Source organism: Pleuronectes platessa, chromosome 14 (genome assembly GCF_947347685.1).
Source record: "Pleuronectes platessa chromosome 14, fPlePla1.1, whole genome shotgun sequence".
NCBI classification, from domain to species: domain Eukaryota; kingdom Metazoa; phylum Chordata; class Actinopteri; order Pleuronectiformes; family Pleuronectidae; genus Pleuronectes; species Pleuronectes platessa.
In genome coordinates this window covers 7,816,383-7,837,728 of record NC_070639.1, presented here as the reverse complement: position 1 = coordinate 7,837,728, position 21,346 = coordinate 7,816,383, and the positions used below count along the sequence as shown (strand labels likewise).

At 43.1% G+C, this 21,346-nt stretch overlaps 1 protein-coding gene across 9 annotated transcripts in view; it reads right to left on the bottom strand.

Moving 5' to 3' along the window:
• Window positions 1-9,358: 9,358 nt before the first annotated feature.
• lmo7a (LIM domain 7a) overlaps window positions 9,359-21,346 on the bottom strand; it is a 48,056-nt gene continuing 36,068 nt past the window's right edge. For 4 of the 9 annotated variants that reach the window (XM_053439324.1, XM_053439326.1, XM_053439325.1 and 1 more), the window contains 16 exons: window positions 20,769-20,930; window positions 19,777-19,961; window positions 19,592-19,655; window positions 19,038-19,094; window positions 17,902-17,927; window positions 17,297-17,404; window positions 15,994-16,089; window positions 14,562-15,055; window positions 14,302-14,355; window positions 13,049-13,104; window positions 12,704-12,862; window positions 12,165-12,351; window positions 11,370-11,693; window positions 10,709-10,817; window positions 10,184-10,286; window positions 9,359-10,102 (listed from right to left, as the gene is read on the bottom strand). In XM_053439324.1, the coding sequence (XP_053295299.1) occupies window positions 10,080-10,102; window positions 10,184-10,286; window positions 10,709-10,817; window positions 11,370-11,693; window positions 12,165-12,351; window positions 12,704-12,862; window positions 13,049-13,104; window positions 14,302-14,355; window positions 14,562-15,055; window positions 15,994-16,089; window positions 17,297-17,404; window positions 17,902-17,927; window positions 19,038-19,094; window positions 19,592-19,655; window positions 19,777-19,961; window positions 20,769-20,930 (2,207 nt within the window). In that variant the 3' untranslated portion in view covers window positions 9,359-10,079. The remainder of the gene's footprint in view (window positions 10,103-10,183; window positions 10,287-10,708; window positions 10,818-11,369; window positions 11,694-12,164; window positions 12,352-12,703; window positions 12,863-13,048; window positions 13,105-14,301; window positions 14,356-14,561; window positions 15,056-15,993; window positions 16,090-17,296; window positions 17,405-17,901; window positions 17,928-19,037; window positions 19,095-19,591; window positions 19,656-19,776; window positions 19,962-20,768; window positions 20,931-21,346) is intronic. The other 5 variants (XM_053439328.1, XM_053439327.1, XM_053439333.1 and 2 more) reach the window with 5 other exon arrangements.

The window sequence follows — 21,346 nt, the reverse complement described above, 5'->3', positions numbered from 1 at the left end:
ATAATATTTTCATTGCTATTATTCAGCAAGGCACTTTGTTATGTTGTTTGTATGAAAAGTGCTATACAAATAAAGTTTGATTGATTGATGGAAGTGGACATGGACAAGATAGGACAGCACATGATGTGCACAACTCTGCCGTCTTTTCTTAATATTTCAATGTACTAGTACTTTCAGTTTGAGCTGTTAAGGAATAAGTAGATGAGGGGAAGTTTGTACCTCAGCAGCAGATCTCTTAAAGATCAACAGGCTTAAAACCCCTAACAGTAACATTTCCATCGGTCCAGTTTTTCCGCCCGAGCGTGTTTTTCCTTCACAGTCAGAGTAACGGCACATGTTTGCAGCGTGGCACAGGAATGATCCACCCGCTTCACATCTCTTCGTCCTGAGGACATTAAGCATCAGCTCAGGAGAGCATGAAATTGAGTTTAGAGACAAAGGGACTTAAGTGATGTTTTCATGGTAACCTAGAGCAAACACCCAGGCCATTAGTAAGTTAATAAGTCAAACACTGTAATAAGCCCAGCTTTGCTCCTTGCTCTTTGCATGACTCTGGAGCACTTACAGGCTTTAATGATGAACAGAGGTAATGACTGACAATAAAGGAGGGGGAGGACATGACCGGGACAGCTGGTGGTCTGAGTATCACTTTGTTTTCCAACAGTGGAATTTGAAGTCATATCTATCAGCAGGGCGGCGTAATGAGGGAACCTGGGTTAGTTAAGTCAACATGTTCTCAGGGATGTTGATTCAAGCGAGATTATAGTTTGCATTCAGACTCACTGAGAGGAAGGAGAGACGGGACATGGCGACTAATAAAATCCATCAGAGTGCAGAGGGTTTACCTTTGGCCCCTGAGGTGGAATGTCTTTTATTCAGCTTTGTTCACACTGGAGTAATTGCAAAGCTTTTGTTGTCCCCTTTGAATTTACAATGATATAAGAAGCAAAGTTATTAAAATGTTATTTCCCTCTGCACGGACAGCCCTCACGATGTGAATATGAATGATGAGCATTCATCCATAGCACACAAATTGTCAAACAGTGCTGTAGGAGCGAGGGCTATGGAGGAATCCCAGAGGGAGGCCCCTGCTCCAGCTCCAGCTTCATCCCCCCTGGGCCTGCAGTCAAGTATGAAGAAGATAGCAGCTGTCGTAGCTGAGTCCTTTTCGCCTGGGACTTCAGGGCAAAAGCACTAAAAAGTTGAACTTTGTATCCTAAAGTCCAAATTGCACCGCTTTGTGGCTGACCGTAGAAAATCTTGACAATGTGTTCTTTCAGAAACCTCATCCTGAACGGTTGAACAGCTTGCTGCTCTTTTCTCCTCCGTAAATGCAGCTCAAGTCAAGTATTCGATACGTCAGGACCACTTCATTCTCAAATTCCTTATTGACGTCCATTTCCATTCTTTGTATATAAATGGCACGGGGACAAAACCTGCTCCAGTGTTGCCATCAAAACCGTTAATATCAATATATTGACAGCGGCTCAGCTCCTCCACCGCAGCACAAACAACCTTGAGGAGCTTTCAGGCCAGGAAATGACGGGTTGTGGAAAGCTATTCACCATACAGTGATTACAGCTCCGCGAGGGAGATAATGATGTTGAATGGACCACAAACAAAAGGCTGGACTGACAGCTTTGTGTTCCAGCGGCGCTTCTCAGATAAAATATTGCCGGCTTGAGGCGAAGTCTCGTCTTCTCGCCTGCTGCCTTTTCAGGAATCTATTCACCGCACCGTCTTGTGTTTTGTCATGGAGACACAGAGTCAGTGAGCAGTAGAATCAGTCAGGAGATTGTACGAACCGCTGTAAATGCACAATGGTTTTATATCCAGTGTGATATTTTTTCCTGAATTCGAGTATTGTTCCAGCCTTGTGTTTTAGTCATTTGATGGCATTAGCAATTATGGTCAGAACTACTTTCTCTAGCTCTTGATTAGTTATAATTAAAACTGATCGTGAATCACTGACTCAAGGCCAAACACAGGAGGACAACACAACCGAAACAAAAGAAAATCATAATTGCTTCTTGCAAGAATTTTGTTGTGCATGAATATTTCCATTTTGAAAACCTGTTCTTTCTGTGTGAGGTTTGCATGTTCTCCCCATGTCAGAGTGGAGTTTCCTCCGTGTACTCTAGCTTCCTCGACAGTCCAAAGACATGCCCATTTAGGTCAGGGTAATTGGAGATTCTAATAGAAGGATGTGTAATGGAAAATGAATGGAAGGATGTTTATTGTTTTTGGTGGTTGGATTTTTCCACAACCAAAGAAGCAACAGTTGTTTGTCAGAGCTCTCTTTGCCTGAGGACGACGGCAGCGTCTAGAGCTCTAAAAGGCAAAAAGGACAAACAGCAAGACCAATCAATGGTTGTGTCATTCTGTCTGAGAGAATCAATACCTGTCAGAGATGTATGAGGTGAAGGGCCAGAAGCCACATATTAGTCAAAGCTGCATCCTGACTAATTGAAGTAGTGCAGACAAAAACACGTGTTTCTAAAAAGGTACACGTATTTGGTGGAATAATAGTCAGGCAACAGATTCACTTGAAGTCTCAGATGCACTGACAAAAAGATGCTTTAACCTGATGTGTCCTCATCAGTGTCGTCTTTACACATCATTAAAGGAACGAAAGAAAAAAATAATCAATTACATTGACACAACAGTTTTAATTTGGTTTAAGAGCTTATCAGGCCAGAGAAAGGAAGAAACACTCTCAGATCTATTTCCTGCTTTATCTTTCACTGAGTGTAGCTGCAGGGATTATCCTGAGAGCAAGTCCAAGAAAGAGCTGAGCTGTTGGAGAAAGGCATCTGACTCATGACGGAGACTTCTCTTTCTAGGTTGAGTGGGCAGCAAACTATCTGGGCAGATATTCCTCTACTAAAACAGTGCTTTTTGGTTCTGATTATGTGAATGACTAAACCCTTTGTGGGCCCACACTCCAAATATAAAACACAACAAATGACTATTACTTATAGCATTTAAAATCCCTCAAAGAGTGATTTAGCAATGGAGTGTGCAATTATGTACAGTTATATAGAATGTCAGTGCTTATACTCGAGATGGACAGGAAAATAGCAAATTGGGCAGAGTGGTCAGACTCTGCACATACATGGTCGCACATGTGCATCTTTTGTGAGCACAAGAACAAATCGTGGACCCACCCAACCAATAAAGTTGATCCTGATCAAAAACTACACAACTACTTTTAGCCAGAGCGGAGTGAGCACGAAGCAAGGAGCTGAAAGAAGTTAAAATGCACCAAAGCAGCTTGATAACACACTAAAAATCACTGGTTACAACCCAATGCTGGATTGATAGATTTTTTTTGTCATGTTACGGTTTAGGTAATTTATTCAAACTAAAACATATTTATTTTGATCCAGTCTCAAACACCGCAAGCTCAGGGTTTTCAAGTCTTTCTAGAGATGGATGACACGTCTCCTGAGTTCCAGAAGTTAAGCGAATATACCCTGTATACGCTGCCATCTTGCTCCGATAACATCAGTCTTTCAGGGGATGGAATCGCGTTTGTAAATCATCAAACAACTATTTAAGACCAAACTTGACAGAAAAACGCACATCGGTATGACAAGATCTGCCAAAAATGACAGAAACTACCGAAACTATTTCACATGTATTTTGAGTTTTTAGTTTGGCCCGCATCCCATCCAATAACATGGAAGAGACAGGGTTTATGACCTATACTGCAGCACTATTAGGGAGCTGTCATGTCATCCATCTCTATATGTAGTCTAGGATTTTACCCCCAAAAATGTAACAAACACAAAAAAATAAGCAAAACAAAGGGCAACCAATTACTAATATAGCAGATTACAAAACATAGTTGTAGTTATTGCTTTGGTGTAAATTCCCAATGTAGTGATTCTCTGTGGGTTCATCGATATAAGCATATCACACAGGGTTTTTTGACACAATGTTATTATTTAAATATTGATCAGTGGGGCTGTAAAATATTAAAATGACAATGAAACTGAACAAACCCAGCAAGTGTTTACATTTTCAATTAATCTGGGGGCCCCTGATGGCCACGAGACCCTGAACTGCTGCTTAGTTTGTTTATGCCTCGGGCCTGCTCTGCGCCAGAGTCAGTCATAACAGCAAACTTGTGGGTCAGAGATGAAAATTGCTCTGTGAAGCTGAGGGGAGGTTCAGGTAAATATCCTCTGTGGGGTCAACAGTATTCATACTGTCTTGTTCGAATATGTTTTATTGTTGTAAGAAATATTCATTATAGCTACTTAAATAATGTGGACCTTGAATATCTTGCTCACTCTGGTGCCATGTCTGCTCACACTTGTACTTGTGTATATCAGCATGAAAATGGTTTGTTATTGAGATATGTAAAACGTGGGCTAGTGCATTATCTCCAAAGCTGGCAACCAAAGTAGCTGGACTCCACATTTACCATTATGTAATCTGCACAACACACTGTTGTGTCTAAAGTGGTGGGAGTTCCACTGAAATATCCTATTTTAGTCCGAAATAAAAAGAAGGATTAGAACAAAGCAACGAATCCACTGATGAACTGTTGGGAGAAAGCTTTACTCGTGTTTTTTTTTTTTTGATATTCAGAATCTCTCAGGTTGGGAAAAGTAAAATGTATAAAACAAAGAGCACATTCAACACTATGTAGCTGAGTGATTGTCATTTGTTTCATCATCATCTGAAACAAAGACAGTAAATGGTTTTGCCGTCAATCTGTTTGTCATCGAGCTGTTTTGGCCTCAGACGATCCAGAGGATTATTGAGTCGCCCATATGGCTACTCAGAGACACAGACAGAGAGAGAGAGAGAGAGCGTGGAACAAAGCACGGCTCAGGCATCGCTACATCCAGCGGTGAATAAGCGGCGTTCATGCACAGTCACAAACACTCTCCACAGCTCCCTGAGGCACGTAGTGTGTGTGACAGTGTCCTGGCACAGATGAATTTAACAGCGCTGCTCCTCTTTTGTCAATGCTGCCCCCTCTGCATCACCACAGACACACACACACACACACAGACTAACACACTGTTATTTGCCCTTGGCTTGTGACACCTATTGTAGGATGAATGGCTCCTGGAGCTGCACATTTAGATTAAAAGTCAGGAAAACTATACATTTCCTTCATAAATAAATCTAACTCTGATACACAACAAATGTTAACAATAATATTTCTTCAATTCACCTCGAGTCAGTTAGACAAACATTCCTCTCTGTCAGTGGTTGAAAAAACTGACTTGGCCTGCACGGTTTCCAAACACTAAAAACACTTTTAATCTGCACATCCTATTTTATAATTTGTTCAACTGTACCATATTAACCTGGCTGCTCAGTTTGGTAGTCAATATTAAATATTTTTTATTTTTCAAGCTTTAGTATAGGTTTGGAATTTTGTAAAGTGCAATATGTGATTTCCTTCCTTTCTGAATCATAATAGAGCTTTAAAATCCAAAAACATTGACTATTATTACTTATTATCAATACTGCATTTTTCTAGCGTCTTCTGTGGATGTAACTAGAGATGAAGTGGGTTTGTCACGCATGCACAAGGCATACGTGTTTTTGCATTACGTCTGATATAACGTTTTCAGTTTATCTGATGCAACTGTTGCAAACATGACAATTCATACTCGAGGAGACTAGTTGGAGACATCTCTGTGTCAGGGACTGTGGTGCTGGATGTTGTGGGAAACAGGCACAAACAGAACGTCCATCATGCCACCTGACTTGATGCGTGCAGCGCAGACGTCAACATGAGTCTCCAGATATCAAATGAAGGGCAGACTTGCGAGTGTGTCATCCTCTCTTTTAAGTTTCCCCCGTGATGAAATTCTAATTAACGGGGGAAAAGATGACCTCTCTGTGTCGTGGTCAGATTGTGACAGACGAGAGCTGTGGTCGTGGACTCATGGTGAACCATCATGGCGTCTGCTGTAACTCTTACAGAAGGAAAAAACTACTACTTTTATCAATGTGACTGTGTTGAAAAGGTGACATGCACCCAAAGATGCATGGATGACGGCGGAACAGATGGAGCAGGCGGGGAAGCAGCCATCATGTTCGGTGCAACAGTATCCAGGCTCCAAATAGAAAAGATGATCGGGGGAATATTTGGCACATTGATACATTTGATATTGTTCAGTCTCAGCAAATGATTTCTCTCCTCTCGTGATCTTCCTCTGATCTAAACACACAGCAACACCAGCTAGAAAGTGGAGAACGCTTTTAGCGAGAATCAGTATTCCCACTCATCCTCGGCTGTATAGGACAGGAGCGGGATGAATTAATATGAGGACAGAAAAGTTGGTCCCCCGTCACCTCGGGCATAATGAAGTCTCAAGCATATCAGGGTGTCCCAGCTGTGACCGTGCAGTCTTATCATTCCAGAGTCATGTGACACTTTCACCGCTCGTTTTCTCTTCCCCCGCCAACTGCAAAAGCGACTCCAATGCATTTCATCGCCAGTGATGCTTTTCCCCTCCTCAGCTGATAAATAGAGGAACGAAAATAAATCAGAGTGCTCTTTAAGGTCACGAAAGGGAAATCGCAGATGTTAACTTTCCTGTTACATGGCTCCATGGAGTCCTCTTGTAGCAGAGGGGGATGGAGACAGAAACACTTCCTTTGGTTTCCTTTTCCTCCTGCATTTCGAAACCTTTAATGATCATCTGCGAAAAACAAGCCGTGCTCTGCTTCTGTGAATGAGAATGAACAGAGTCCCCCTCATGTGTGGGGAATTTACAGGTTTGCACACACTCCATTTTCCTATAATCCCTGCGGTTAATTGAAGTCATGACAAAGCTTCGAGCTGCATGCATGACGCCTGCAAGCCATGGCAACAGATCTAGAGAGACGGTATCCGCAATTACACAACTAATTATAGGCTCAGTTTATCTGCAGGTGAATAAGTGCCTGACGGCTCCTCTTAATTGCGAAAAGCATCCTTCTAATGGCAGGAGGCGCAGCTTATTTAAGACGCCGGTAAAGAAAATACTGTCGACTTGCAGGTAGTACGTGAGTTAGAAGTGGAAATAATATTTGAACTTTGATTAAACCCCCCTGCTGTCATGGCTACCGCTTTCATGACGGCAGGCCCGGGCATGTAGAAAACTGCTCACAATGAATATTTACCATCAGCAATAAAAACCACACAAGATCGGAAGGATGATGCACCGTCAGAAAACCGTGTTTAGAAGAGCACATAAATGAAAGAGAAGCATCTCAGCTTGAGGAATCAGATATTTTTGCCGCATAGATGGGGCCAAAATGCTAAACTTACATCCACACGCTGCATGAAGGAGATCAATGTGAAATCTGCAGTCTTTTGTGCTGAGTCGGCCCAACATTGTCCAGGCCAGTAGGGTTCATTATGCAGCCGGCACAAGATCAGAGGCCTGAGCAAAATAACGTTAATGCTGCTGATTACATTAGCTTTCATACCGTGACATGTGAAAATGTCTGCCTCCAAATTAAATACTATGTATTCGTCCCAGGCTGCGGCGGGAAAAGTACAAGTGGATCGTCAGCAGATGTAAATCAAATTCATTTCATCTTGTCCCAGCCGGTGGAACTGAATCACAGAGACGCTGTTACTGTCAAAGACACTGTTATATAGAGATGAGACTCCATGTTAATCAGTCATGTTTGATTACAGACCATACTGAACCGGATAAAGTGGAGTTTTTAAAAGAAACCTTTCTATTCTGCCAAAACAACAGCAGCTCTTCCAAATGATGGACTGATGATGGGAAATGTAAGATTTACCTTCTAATGCTAGACTGGTCATTTACCACCACCAGTTATTAAGCGTCTCATCAGTTCATTCTTTAGCCATTTTTTCTGCCAAATTTGAGGACACGAATCAAGGAATTTGCGATAATTGTGTTAATGTCGAAAAAGATACTTATACCTACAGGTGACATTAACCTTGATGTTAGACCACTAAATTCTAATTTAAGTTCAGAGTGACTCGGTGCAGTTTAACGGATTCAGATGGACATAAAACCTGAAGAACACAAGGAGCAAAACCACAGATTGACGCTTTCCAATATATTTTGGTATCATTTATGATACATTCACAAACTCAGACACAAAGTCCTATAACATCTTACATGAGGTGCTATGTTTTTAAATCACTGTTTCAAATTGGCATTCCTGACGACGCATAGTCTCTCCTACTTATAAAGTCTTTAATGCTAAATGACAATGCATAGAGGAGCAGCGTTTTCATCCTGCTGCAGCTTAATAAAGATCATTTGAAGCCTAGATCACAGTGCCCCCTTCTGGTCGGTCCAAGCCCCACAAATCTCCAGCAGATTCTTTGTCGTGGAAATGGAGCATGACTCGTTGTTGTGTGTTGATTGTGAGGTGAAAATGAGTTGAATCTTCGTGGGCCTGCTTGAAGAATCACCTGAGAAGTGGGTCATCTTTCCTCCAAGTGAGCGAGCGGCACAAAGAAAAAAGAGGATGGAGGGCAGAGCACGCTTTCTTATCTGGGACCTCCCATCTGTGTTCCATCTTTTTGTGGACGTTATTCTTCTGAGCAGCCGACCATAGTTTCTCTGTAAGCCCACAGACACACACAGAGAAGCTGTTTGATTCTCCACCTCAAAGCCTTTCCATACAGGCTGGTTGCGGCCTCGACTTGGGAGGGAAAAGACGGGGACATTTATCCCGAAAGGTTTTATATTTCCCAGCCACTCAGCTCTGCTCGGTGCCATTCAGGCCGTTCTTGTTTCCCCAAGCCCGAGGATTAAGATCTCTGTCTCTCCTCTCCTCCACAGGAGCACCAAGAAAAATCTAAAAATGGAATCGGGGAATTTGAGAGGTCTGCCTCCAGGGGCTGTTTGTGCTTCACAATACGGAACCAATTTATGCTCGGGTCCAGCTTATTTTCCTTTTATTGCTTCAGTTGAGCTTGCTTCCATTTATGGCAAATGAGGACAATTCCTTACCTTTGCTGCTCAAACACATTGAGGGGGCTGCAGACTGTGCTCTTCTATTGAAATGAATATGCAATAGGAGCTCGAAAGACAGAATGCATTAAGGAGATAGCCTATCAATGTGTAATCAAATGTAATGCAGGCACACTGAATGAAATATGCATGACAAATTGGCTTTGGATAGCACAAAGCAGGCCGGTCCTCTGAACCTTTGCACAAAGGCTCATTGAAATTCCTTTCATTTCGACTGTAGCGCTACCGAGAGACGGAGAATGAGAGGGACGAACGGAGAAAGATGAGTATAATGATTTCTGATCACAGAGGCAGGAAAACCCTTGCATCATAGGCTATACCTGAATATCACCACAAAAGGATTACACCATCCGAACAAAAACAAAAGCACCGGGTGAGGATTTAGTCATTTTATTTACAAATGTTGCCATTTTGCCTCAATGCCATTCAATAGGATATATATAATCTTCACATGGAAACCTGCTTCTGTGTACAATCCTCCATCTATCAGCGATAACTCCAGACAAGTGCTATCCGAGCAGAAGTTTCTCTTTTTAAATATATTTTGAAATAATTCTGTTAATCTTAATCACTTCTCCCTGTTACCAATGAAAAAAGGCACATACACATGACGAGAACACCTTGGCTGAAAGACATGTGATAACCACGAGATTCAGCGGAAAACAAAACAAAAGCGTGAAAACGAGAAGGAAGAGGACGATCCTGCAGGGTTCTCTCTCACTATCTAGAAAATCTGTCTCATATGACAGCCCCGGCCTGTGGGATCTTAAAGTCTGTTTATTGCTCGACTAGTTTCGCGGCTAAAACATTGGAAAAAAAAACTCTAGTGCATGCACAACCCTTACACTTTGCACGGCTGTAATACTTAATACGATATAAACGTGTTAAAGTAGATAACGTCTTTGCAAGCTTACACCCTCTCAATCGCACACTGTAAAAACACACAACATGATTCTGCTCAATGAGACAAAAGGGAGTTTTCTAGAGTCGGTAATGGAAGTGTGTACGAGCCGAGTGTTTCCGGCTGTTCGCGACGGCTCCGACGTTCATGGGTTGTTGTCGCAAGTCGTCTCTTCATCAATCTGCTGGAGGACGTCACATAACGGTTGGCAGGCCGGCTGAAAGGAAACGAGCAGGAACATTACACTTCAATAAAACACAACATGTCTTGGTGTTGCTGGGGTTCGTCAAACACTCACTTTTGAATCGCATGTAGCAGGAGTTACAGTAGAGCTGCTTGTTTCGTATCCTGACTTCAGCGCCGGCTTCCGATCCTCCGAGGTTCGCCGTACAGTCGATACACTGCGGAGGTTTAGCAGAGGGGAGAGTTAGAGACCTGCTCTGCTCGTTGAAGCTGCAAAGAAGTGTCTGAGTCCACAGGCGGAGGGATGAGGACAGAGAGAGAGAGACATACCTTAAGTGTATGTACAGAAAGAGAAAAGTGAGGGAAGAAGAGGATCAAAGTCAACAGACAAAAAACATTCAGATGCAGGAGACCACAATCTGAGTCGTGTTTTACAGGAATAAACAACGTGAGGGGTTGATTAGTTTGTCAGGCTTTGGTAAAGAAGATCTACTGTTAGGGATCAGGACCTCCAGATGCAACAGGTTGGTAACAAGAGGGAAAGAAAGAGAGTCTGGAAGTGATCAGGTTAGTTTTTGGAGGATTGGTGAAGAGTCGTGCTGCAGATGTGCTCCGTGGCCGCCGGGAGCCCAGCTCTCACCTTGAAACAGGTCAAATGATAACAGAGCCCGAGGGACTCGATGATCATGGCCGCTCCCTTTCCCAGAGGGCTGTCACAGAACGTACAGATTTTCTTGCCACTCACTGACCTGGGTTACAGAACGTACAGCTGTGATTCCAGAGCCGAGCACGAGTGCAAGACTCACATATTAGTGTTAACACATGAACAGAGCACACTGGTATACAATGGGTAACCTGGGGAATTACTTGTATAATGACAATATTTCATAAATTTTGTTTTAAGGAAGAATATATATGTATATTTAGCTCCGACAAAGATTTGAGGTAATAATTTATAATTTTGAAAACATTTCCAAAAATGTTGGGTCTTTTCACACAGACACAAAAACACACACACACACACACACACAGTATATATATGCTCGATGTGTATATCTGGAATAGAGGGTGAGGGTATAGATCATGTCACATAGTTCAATATCAAATGCAACAACTTATAACAACACTTAACACATATTCAGAAAGATGAAGATTCAAGAAACCCTTTGACACCGCTCCCCCCCTCACCAGAGTTATGGTTTAACAACAACACCACCACTTTGACCATACATTAAAACCCAGTATACCAGTGATAGGATGACACAGCTTGTTGGGAGCATTAGGCGAGGCAGCCATTTTACCTGCTCTGCTGCTGAAGGGCACCGGCCTCGGACATAGGCTCCGGAGAGGTTGTGGGTGACTGAGAGGAGGGGGTGGGGGAAGGTGTCTGCCGGGACCAGGGGGACGAGGGGGTTCCTGCCCCGCCTCGAAGGGAGCCCATGGAGTAGGAGGAGGGGAGGGTGAAGGAAGTGGGCCTCTGGGGCCTCTGTCCGCCACCGTAAACGGAAGAGCTGCCGGAGAGGGCAGAGTCAGGCCGGGCGTAATTTTGGACGTAAGAGTTGCTCCTGGGAGTCCATGACGAGCGCCATGAGTTGTAGGAGTCCAAGTTGTCAAGAGAGTCGCCCCTGCAAAGCCAATCCACGCCACGCCCAAGTAAGCCGGTTAGTAGAGCCATTTAAGGCGTCTGGCTACCAACTGCACCTGCCGCAGCAGTTTTTATTTGATATCTAAAGGTGCAACCCATTTAGCCAGGGCAGGGTCAGAGTGGCAGCCAGACGAAATAAATGTTTTCTTTAAAAAAAAAAGCTTCAGTGTGTAAGATTTAGGTAGAAGGGTGCCATGTTTTTTTACAGTAGCCCAAACTAGACAAACTAAACACCTTTTGGGTTTTACTACAACTGAAGGCTACCACAGGTTCTCTTTCATGTTTGGAAGGGAGGGGTGAGGTGAGGGTTGTTCAGCTGCAACATGCAACTTCACCACTAGATGTCACTAAATTCTACACACTGAACCTTTAACTGAATTTTAGTGGGTTTAAAAAGCCAAACGCCATCATCACACAACAGGGATGGGATTACTTGCTGGGTGGACTTTACCTGCGCATGGGGGGCAAGTCACTCTCCTTGTTGGCGGCCATGGCAGCGTTGCGCTGGCGGATCCAGCTGTTGTCCGTGAGCAGCGGTGCTTTCTTCTTCATCTCGTCCAGGATCTGCTGCCGCTCCAGCTCAGCATGCGTCAGGGGCTGCAGTCCCTTCCTCTCCTCTAGTCCAGCTCCACCTGTCACTGCACCCACAGAGGAACCAAACATTACACCGGGTAAAATCAGAAGCTTTCATGAAATAAGATCACAACTTGATACGGGAAGTCTTATTATGAATGAACGAGCAGCAGCATAAGAATAGACGATTTCTTTAAACATTTTGAAATCACGGATGCAAAAATGCATTAAATTCATCCCATTATAATCAATCAGTAAATTTTTTCCATGTAATTTTCTGGCCATAATCAAGAAGCTACATCTTGATAAGGTGAAATATCACAAGTGATTGATCAGCTGATCAAAAAATTCAAATCAAAAACTGATTATCTTTGGTGATTAAAACTGAGAGGGCGGAGCTTCGAGGGCTGGGCCAACCTCTCTCCGGCTCTCTGTATCTCATGGCGTTGAGGATGTTTCTGCGCTCCATCTCCAGCTCTGACGCAGCCCTCTGACTCCGGGTCTGCTTGTCACGCTCACTCCTCAACTGCTCCTCCAGCAGCCAGTGGGCCATGCCCCCCGGCTGCACGTACACACCTACAGTCAGGTGCATGCGCAACATGTGTACATAGTCTTTCATTGAACAACCAAAAAGAGGCGATCAACAGGCCAATGCGGACCTGATATCAGCCGGATGTAAATGTTGCACCTACAAAAAAGTTACCACTACGTTTGCTTTTATAGTAAAACTTAATTAATGCAGAATGAATATAGAAAACTGACCTCTCCTCTGAGGTTTTTCCTCTTCGTCGAGCTGAGGAGACGATTGGGATTTTACCCTGTCAGACAAAAGAAAACATGTAATTAAAAAAATTACACTAATCAGTGATAAACTATATATACTAATCTAGAAATTCATTTGACTTTTTGTTAGAGCAGGAGTACGACCGACTCAATAATAAAGAATATCTCACTTCCGTTACACAACAGTGTTCCTTGATTTGACACAATAACATTGTATTTGTACATAAAGGGAAACTGCTGATTGTATTTGTCCATAAAGGGAAACTGCTGATTACAGACAAATCTCAGGTAATTTCGATCCCAGCTGGAGACCTAACCCGCTCTCTGGAGGACTTTCAACTTCATGACCTTCTATTTGAGGGATTTGTTCAAATGAATATATAAAACCTCTACTGGACAACATCAGTGACTCAGTAAAGACTTGACCATTTTCTTTTGTGCAGGAAAAGTGCAGAAAAAAGAATGACTCATATGAGATATATAATGCTGAATTATGTCTCTACTGTAATGCTTTCAGTTTCTCTCTGCTTTCTGTTGTTATTTTTAGGTTAAAATGACGTATGAGTGGGAAATTCTTCTTTGTTTCTTTAAAAACTGGAGCCTCCACATGAATGTCCACAGGAGGAGCTACAGTTGTTAAAAAATACATTAATTAACATTCAAAACTGCATAATAGTGAATTTTATATAATTTAGTGATTGTTACCTCTGCCAAGGTTCTGTTCTCAGTTGTGTTTGTGTCTCAAGAAAAGCGACTGAACAGACTTTTTTAAGGTTTAAAAAAAGTTGAATTAATTTTGTATTCTTTGACACTGAATTTTTTTTACATTTCCACTATTTTCCCTGAAAAAATAGGCATATTTAGGGAGCTGATATGAATTATGAATGTGTGCATTTTGATTGAATTTTAGAGAGAGACTGTTGGGTCTTTCTATTTCCACTCTATATGCCATTGTACAGCATATAGATACGCGATATACATTTGGGATCAGTTGTTAAGCTTTATTAATACAACTTTTTAAAGCGATTATATTGAAACAATTGTAATAAATTTGGAAAGGCATTTTTGTCACTATTGATCAAAACAGGTGATATAGTAAACATGCATGGAATAAAAGGTATGCGTTGTACGAGAAGGTTTTTTCTGCGACATTGGCTGATTAACTGAAGATAAAAATAAACCTTATCTCAAGGCTTCAGGTGCAGTTTATTGACCACAGATCCTGTACTGACCTGTCAGTATAGGACAGTGGAGGATGCATGTTAAAGCCATCGGAGCCAGCAGCCCTGTTGTGATGAGCGGTTTGAAGAGAGATGGGTGACAGCACAGAGGTTGATGACAAAGCACATGCAAACACGTTAGTTGCAGTTATGTACATGCACTGATGATAAAGCGTGTAATGTTTGACATGGGAATGTGTTCATATGTGCATGAGGGACAAAAGACATGTGAGTGTTGTGCAGAGAACAGGAGGAGCAGCGTCTCTACTGACCGCTGCTGCTGCTGCTGCTGCTGCTGCTGCTGCTGCTGCTGCTGGAAGGCTCGCTCCCGCTCCCTGCGCTGCTGCTCCAAAGATTCCTGCCACCTCCGCTCCTCCTCTCTCTGCTCCTCTCTCCTCCTCACCTCCTCCTCCCTACTCTTCCTCTCCTCCTCGTCCCTCCTCCTCTTCTCCCTCTCCTCCTCATCCCTCCTCTTCTTCTCCTCCTCCGCCTGCCTCTCCTGTTCCTCCCTCCTCTTCCTCTCCTCCTCCCTCCTCTTCCTCTCCTCCTCCGCCTGCCTCTCCTTCCGCTCCCTCTCCTCCCGCAGACGCAGCAGCTCTCGCTCCTCCTCCTCCCGCTTCCTCTTCTCCTCCTCCTGCCTTTGGCGCTCCTGCTCCTCCTTCCTCTTTCTCTCTTCCGCTTCCCGCTGAGAAGAAGTGGGCTGGTTGACAGAAAAGAGTGGCGAGTGTGGGCTGACGCTGTGGCTGTTCCCCTCCAGGCTGCCGGGCTGCACAGACAGATGAAAGACAAAGAGAAAGCGTTGGAGCACATGAGGGTGATCTCACCCTCATTAACCCTCCAGGAGGAACTGAAACAAAAATGGAAAAACTCCCCGTGGTGACCAAAATCAGGAAATGTTTTGAAATTGAGGAGTTTTTTTTTGTTTCAAAACATGGGCTGGCATTACAGAGAGGATATTCTCACCCATGCTGAGTCTCCTGTGTGAATATCCACATGACTTTAGTTGATTTGCTTTTCTATCACTCTGTTTCTGATGTGAAATGTAACAGTTCCTTTAAAGACAGAATCTGCACAGGCAACTGCTGCATAATCAAATCCCTTTGGATTGACTCATCGAATGTAATGTCATGATTCAGAGCTTATTGCCACCTTGAGATGGCCCCAATTCATGTTTCAGGTATTTAGGTATTAATTTAGACACATTAAAGCTGTGTAGGATGTATACATATAAATGAAAATTACAATTGAGTCCCACCAAAAGAGTTCTGATACTACTAATACTGGTAAAGCCAATCCGCTGCAGGTAAATCTCTCTGTACACCACGGAGTATTTAATTCTTAATGAGTTTTAAATCTGCTATCTGCAATTCGTTTAAAAACCAGCAGGAAAGATTGGTTTGCAAGAGATGAAGAGCAGAACAAACCACATAACAACGGAGACGGAGCAGGCTTGAAAGCCAAGAGTTTGACGGGGGAACCTGAGAAATGTTCAAGACAAGTGTCTGAGCTACAGATACAAAAACAAACCCTGCATTCAGAAAAAGATGACGGTTGAGGCCTTTAGGAGCTGATGGGGAGGAACTGAGGGTAGACTCGGATGGTGCCTCTCTACGCATAGACAGGTTGGCATGTGCAAACAATTTGGAGTTAACTGCCATTACCAGAAAGGGGAGACAGAAGTTCCTCCCTGCAAATTTAAAATACCTTTGCAAAATCTGCTTGGTCCACGGTGTTGTCGATCTCCTCCTGAGCCCTCAGCCACTCCTCCTGCAGCTTCTCATGGTCACGCTTATATTTCTCCTGGATGAAAAAACATAGGTCGAGAGATTGGAGGTCATAGGTCAGATGAGGATGATGATGAAGATGATGCATGTGTGGCAACGGTAGAATGACAGTCCCACATTCACTCTCAAAGTGGCTGGGGGTAAGCTCCACACACACGTGCACACACACACTACAAAGCTACACTGCTAAAGATGTGGCTGAAAGCATTTCACGCTACATTAGGTTTGATATGGACTCAATCTTCACACAATCTTGACAGATCTAAAAGCTGTAGGTCTCCACATTCTGTCTGTGTAAAGCATTTTAGGATCTGCATCACGACAACAAACTGCTGCTGACACACGATGCACTCTCGTAAGTATTTCCCATACAAAAAAATACTACAACTAAAAAAAATCATAGTAACTTTTTATCTCAGGAACATTATTTTCTGGCTTGTGCACCAACTTGGGGTCAACGTAATGAAATGGAGAATAAAAAGATGCTTGTGTTATCCTTATACACTACCGAGCTCACATACACGTTACCTAACCATCCTGAAAGTCGATAACAACCTAGAGGAGCTTGCCCTGGGCAGGAAGTCTCCCGGGCACATCATGAAATCAGGCCGTTTATCCAACAGGGAGAGAGACTGGAGGAGTAACGCTCTGCTCGGACCCCTGTGATCTCCATCCAGAAATAACACCCGCAGAAACATGTTTTGACAGGATTCTACTACATTTAAATTGGCTACTCGACAGATGCTTTACCCTCAGCTGCCTGAGCCCTGTCTGAGGTTTTCTGTTTTCAGCCTGTTAGGAGCAGACACTGCTTCATGGTGCTCTCGTCTCAATGGGACATGGGACACATACATGATTTACAGCTGCTTATAAGGTCAAATAAATGTTGAGGTTGCTTCATTTTGTACTTTTCCATTATTTTAAATGAGCTATAAACTCCATGTCCAGTTTCAGTTTGAGTGTTTCTTTGTTTTGAGACTTCAGTCCTGTTTTTATGACATTTATGACTTAAAGCTGCAACATTGGAATTTACTGTCCAGATTAATAAGTTCACCATCTAAAAACCTCTCAATGTACCGGAACACAAACTGCTGCTCACGGTTCCAACAAAGCCTGAACATTATAATCTCCACGTGGGAAGGATTTATCACGGGACTCTTTTACCAGACTCCTTCAGTATAGGCTGGGGGTGTAGTGTAACATCGCTGCTACATGCTACGTACCTGTAGGAGGCGCTCCTGTTCCTTCTGCCATTTCTCTTGTCTCCTGCGCTCCTCCTCTGGGTCCCAGGACCAGCGGCTGGAGGAGGGAGTGATTGAGGGAACAGGTATCTGAAAAAAACAGTAAAAAAAATCAGACGCCATGATACATCGGTCCGCTGGAGCACCTGGCTGATTTAACCTGTTGTTTCCTGACACCTCCGACTGCCTCTGGTGTTTTTGCTTGAAACAGCAATTAAACATCTGTCCACATCTGTTACTCCACGCAGTTATCAGTATATAAGGTGCTATTGTCAATCAATTTGATCGTTATAGTCCAAAAATACCATGGATATAATATATATATAACCCTCAATCCTGAGTATGGTCGGTTCATATACATCTTCATATATACTTTTTATATATTCAATGATTCATAATCAAATTGAGGTTTCCTGCAGTCAGTAGAATAACAGGGTGAAGCAGAGTGAACCTGCCTCTGAGGTGAACTAGCAGTGAATGTCAAATGCCTAATAATGGATCAAGGCTTCGTGGTATTTGCTTTCAAATATATTGTCATGCTAAAATTAAAAATATAACAGCTTTGATGCACCGGTAATTCTACTCACATCTGGCATCGCAGACTCTGGTCCTCCTTAAACACAAAGAAAATCAACAAGTCAGTACTTGCAGCGTGCAGAGACAGACCAATGAAACTAAATGTGGACATCCAAGTCAACCCTGAGGCCGTGCCAACACAAAGTAGAGCGGCTTATTAAAGTTTCAATTTCGTTTTAAAGTCAGGCATCAATTTATCATTGCAAATGACATTTAAAACCCAAGTTAATTGATGTTTTTCATCGGCCTCAAAGCAGCAAAGGTCGAATTTCACTTTGTTGATTGACTGTCTGAATTCAAAGATCACCCACTTGTTGACATTTACATTGCCAGCCCAATAGTTCTGAATATGAAAATCAATAAGTGGATCGTGAAACTGGAGAAATGGAAAGGGAAACACATGCATCAGCAGCACAAGAGGCAGCGAAAGTTTAGAGTCGCCGCTCTGACAGTAAATGACAGACGCTTCAACACATGCATGCCAAGAAAGCAACAGGAAGGAGTTTGAGTTCATGCTCAGCAAAATGCGTAACCATGCATTAAACCTGGACATCACTCAGAAACACCGCAAACACAACAGGAGTTTCAGATTTGTATTTGTGGTTGGTACGCTGACACTGTGTCTGACATTCTGTTCATCTTTTTAATATTCTCTTTTCATTCTTAGTATTTCTTTAGGTCTTTTTTTCAACAATGAATTATTAAAATAGTTTCTTAAACAGGATGTCAGTGTCCCAGGCTGTACCAAGTGAAGGTGAGGAGATCACTGCACATTCAACCCAGTTTACCACAGAGGTAGACCAGCGGACTGACACTGGACCTTGAGCCGCCTGAAGGAGGGAAGGGGCACAAGGGTTAAAGCTTTGGCACCAGACAAGACTGTCACAAAAAAGGAAAAGTCCCAAGAAAGAGCCATGGAGGATTTCAGTCCTGAAATGATTATCCATTTATAACGGGTTCCTTATGCATTTAACATGAGGCGGACAGGAACATGCAATAACCCCTTGGAAAGCTGAGAACTTCAGCAGAGACGCAGAAGTGACACAGAGGCACAGAGAACCCAGCCAACAGATTACACCGACGTTATATGAATATAAAGACAAGCCCGCCCCTCTTCGGTCAGTGCTTGTTCTTTTTTTCTTTTTACCTTGTTCAAAAAACTCTGATCGCCGTTGTAAGTTTCTCAAAGATATGGGGTCTGACTCTACATGAGAAATGGAGAACAGGATAAAGTGAGGAGAGAAACACATTTAACCAGAGGAGAAAAATACGATAACGCTTTAACAGGAATTTCACACACAGTACATGTTGCTTAAAATGTATCGGACAATAAAGATGAATATTATCCACAGTAGTTGTTTTCAGCCCTGTCCGTTTGTTGGACTATTTGTTTGGAAGGATGCACTACATACATTTTGGTTTGGATCCAAATCGGGATGTGGATTAACAATGCATTTTTCAATATTTTCCCTATTTTCTCAGAGAAAAAGTCATGGTTTTTGAAAAAAAAAAAAAAAAATCCGGATCATTTAGGGAACTGATTGCTATGAGTGTGTGAAATATGGTGGATCTTGATTTAAATTAAGGGGATTGTTGGGCCTCAGCGGAGGTATGTGCTCGACTGAGTGCCACGTTCTCCCACATCAACAAAATTATATTCACTACAGAAACTGATTTCAGATTTTGCCCTCTGTTCTTTACCTTTGTTCCTCATGGTCACCGGCTTCTGGTGGAAACCTCCATTAACTCCATTTGAAGCCAAATCCTGCATAGAGACATAATGTCCACATATTTTTGAAAAAAGAAGAAAATCACAGGGCCGGGAACAATGACAGGTTAAAATCTGACCAAACCTGAGTCAACCTGGGTGGTACTGGGTAACTTACGACTACTGGTTTGGCGGTGAGCTCTTTGGGCAGCAGGGTTTCCGAGGTCATGCGCGAGGTGAAATCCAGGCTGGAGTTTGCAGTGTTTGAATCAGGGGAACCTAGAAGTATCGGATGATCCGTACTGGTCAGATTGATGGTCTTATGGCTTTTAAATGGCAGGGAAGGTTGGTCTCTGTCCCAGTCTGCACGCAGACAATGCAATGGCACAAACACACGATGTGTGTATGCACAGCAAAACAAAAAAAAAGCATTTTGTGCATGAGTGTTGGTCTGTATATGTGAAATACAGCATTTGACTTAGAGGTGTAGAGGTGTCTACTTGCATGAAGAAGACTAAAAAGCCGGGGACAAGGTTTGTGTGATGGTGTTGTTATAGAGAGCAGCAGGGAGTGACAGAGAACCCACCTTCCCCAACCATGCAGCTTCATGAAGTTTCCATTAACCCACACAATGTTTACAACAGACTCACAACGACCGGACACAACCACACTGCTATACCCAGAACTGTGTGTTAGTGCAGGTGAGCTACTGCGGGTGGTTTATCACGTTTGTAAGGTGTCACTGATGCAGAAGAAGCCTGTGGCACTAACACTGTGAAAACAGCACTCTCACAGAACCGTGGGCCTGAGCAGGGTCAGCTCTCAACAGGGGAACAGAGAGGAACGAGACACAAAAGGCAACAAAAAGAAGAAATGACCAGAAGACTATGGAAACATAGGGTGGGAAAAAGACTCCAGGGAGGACTAACAGAGGTCCCCACAATAACAGTTTCTCTTCATTAGACGAGGAAAAGCCTCACGGGTCCTTCACCGTTTCACTGTCATGAAATCATTCATGGATGATTTCACAATAGTTTACGCACCAATTTAAAGTGTCAAAACTGTTTAGCAACGCACGCTGCGTAAGTGGGACTGTCAGTCCGGGAATGTGACCCTCAAAGGGGTTCAAGTCAACCTCACGCACACGCGCACGGTGGTCGGATGACTCACTGATTTTGCCGTGACGGCGAACATCCATGACCAGACTGCCGTCCTGCAGTGCCTCCTCCATGCAGGACTTCCAGTCTGTGTAGCTCATTTCTGCCACCTGCTGGCTGTTCACCGTCAGCACCTCGTCTCCGGGCTGGAGCTGGCACATCTCAGCCGGGCTGCCTGCGCCACACAGAGGGATACGTTTATCACACCTTGGTAAGATGCTGAATAACTGACATAGACAATATTTTGTCATAGTGGTAACAGTTCAATTTACTGAGATCGACATTGTAAAGCCATAACCTCAATGCAAGGACATATATAACACATAGGGTCTTCCACAAAATCTACTGAATAACAAAACACTTTCCACGCTTGAATGGGAAAATGGTCTTGGATTTTGGATCTGCCTTTCTATCTATATTAATGTCCCACTTATTAATTCGGAGATAAATACTGTTTGATTAACTGTCGAAGAGAAAAAGTTGAAAACCACAGAAAGTCGGTGGTTTGATCCCAGTCTTCCCCATCAGCCTGCCAAAGTGTCCATGGTCAGCCCTAATTGAAAAATTGCTGCCTATGGATGCACTACATGT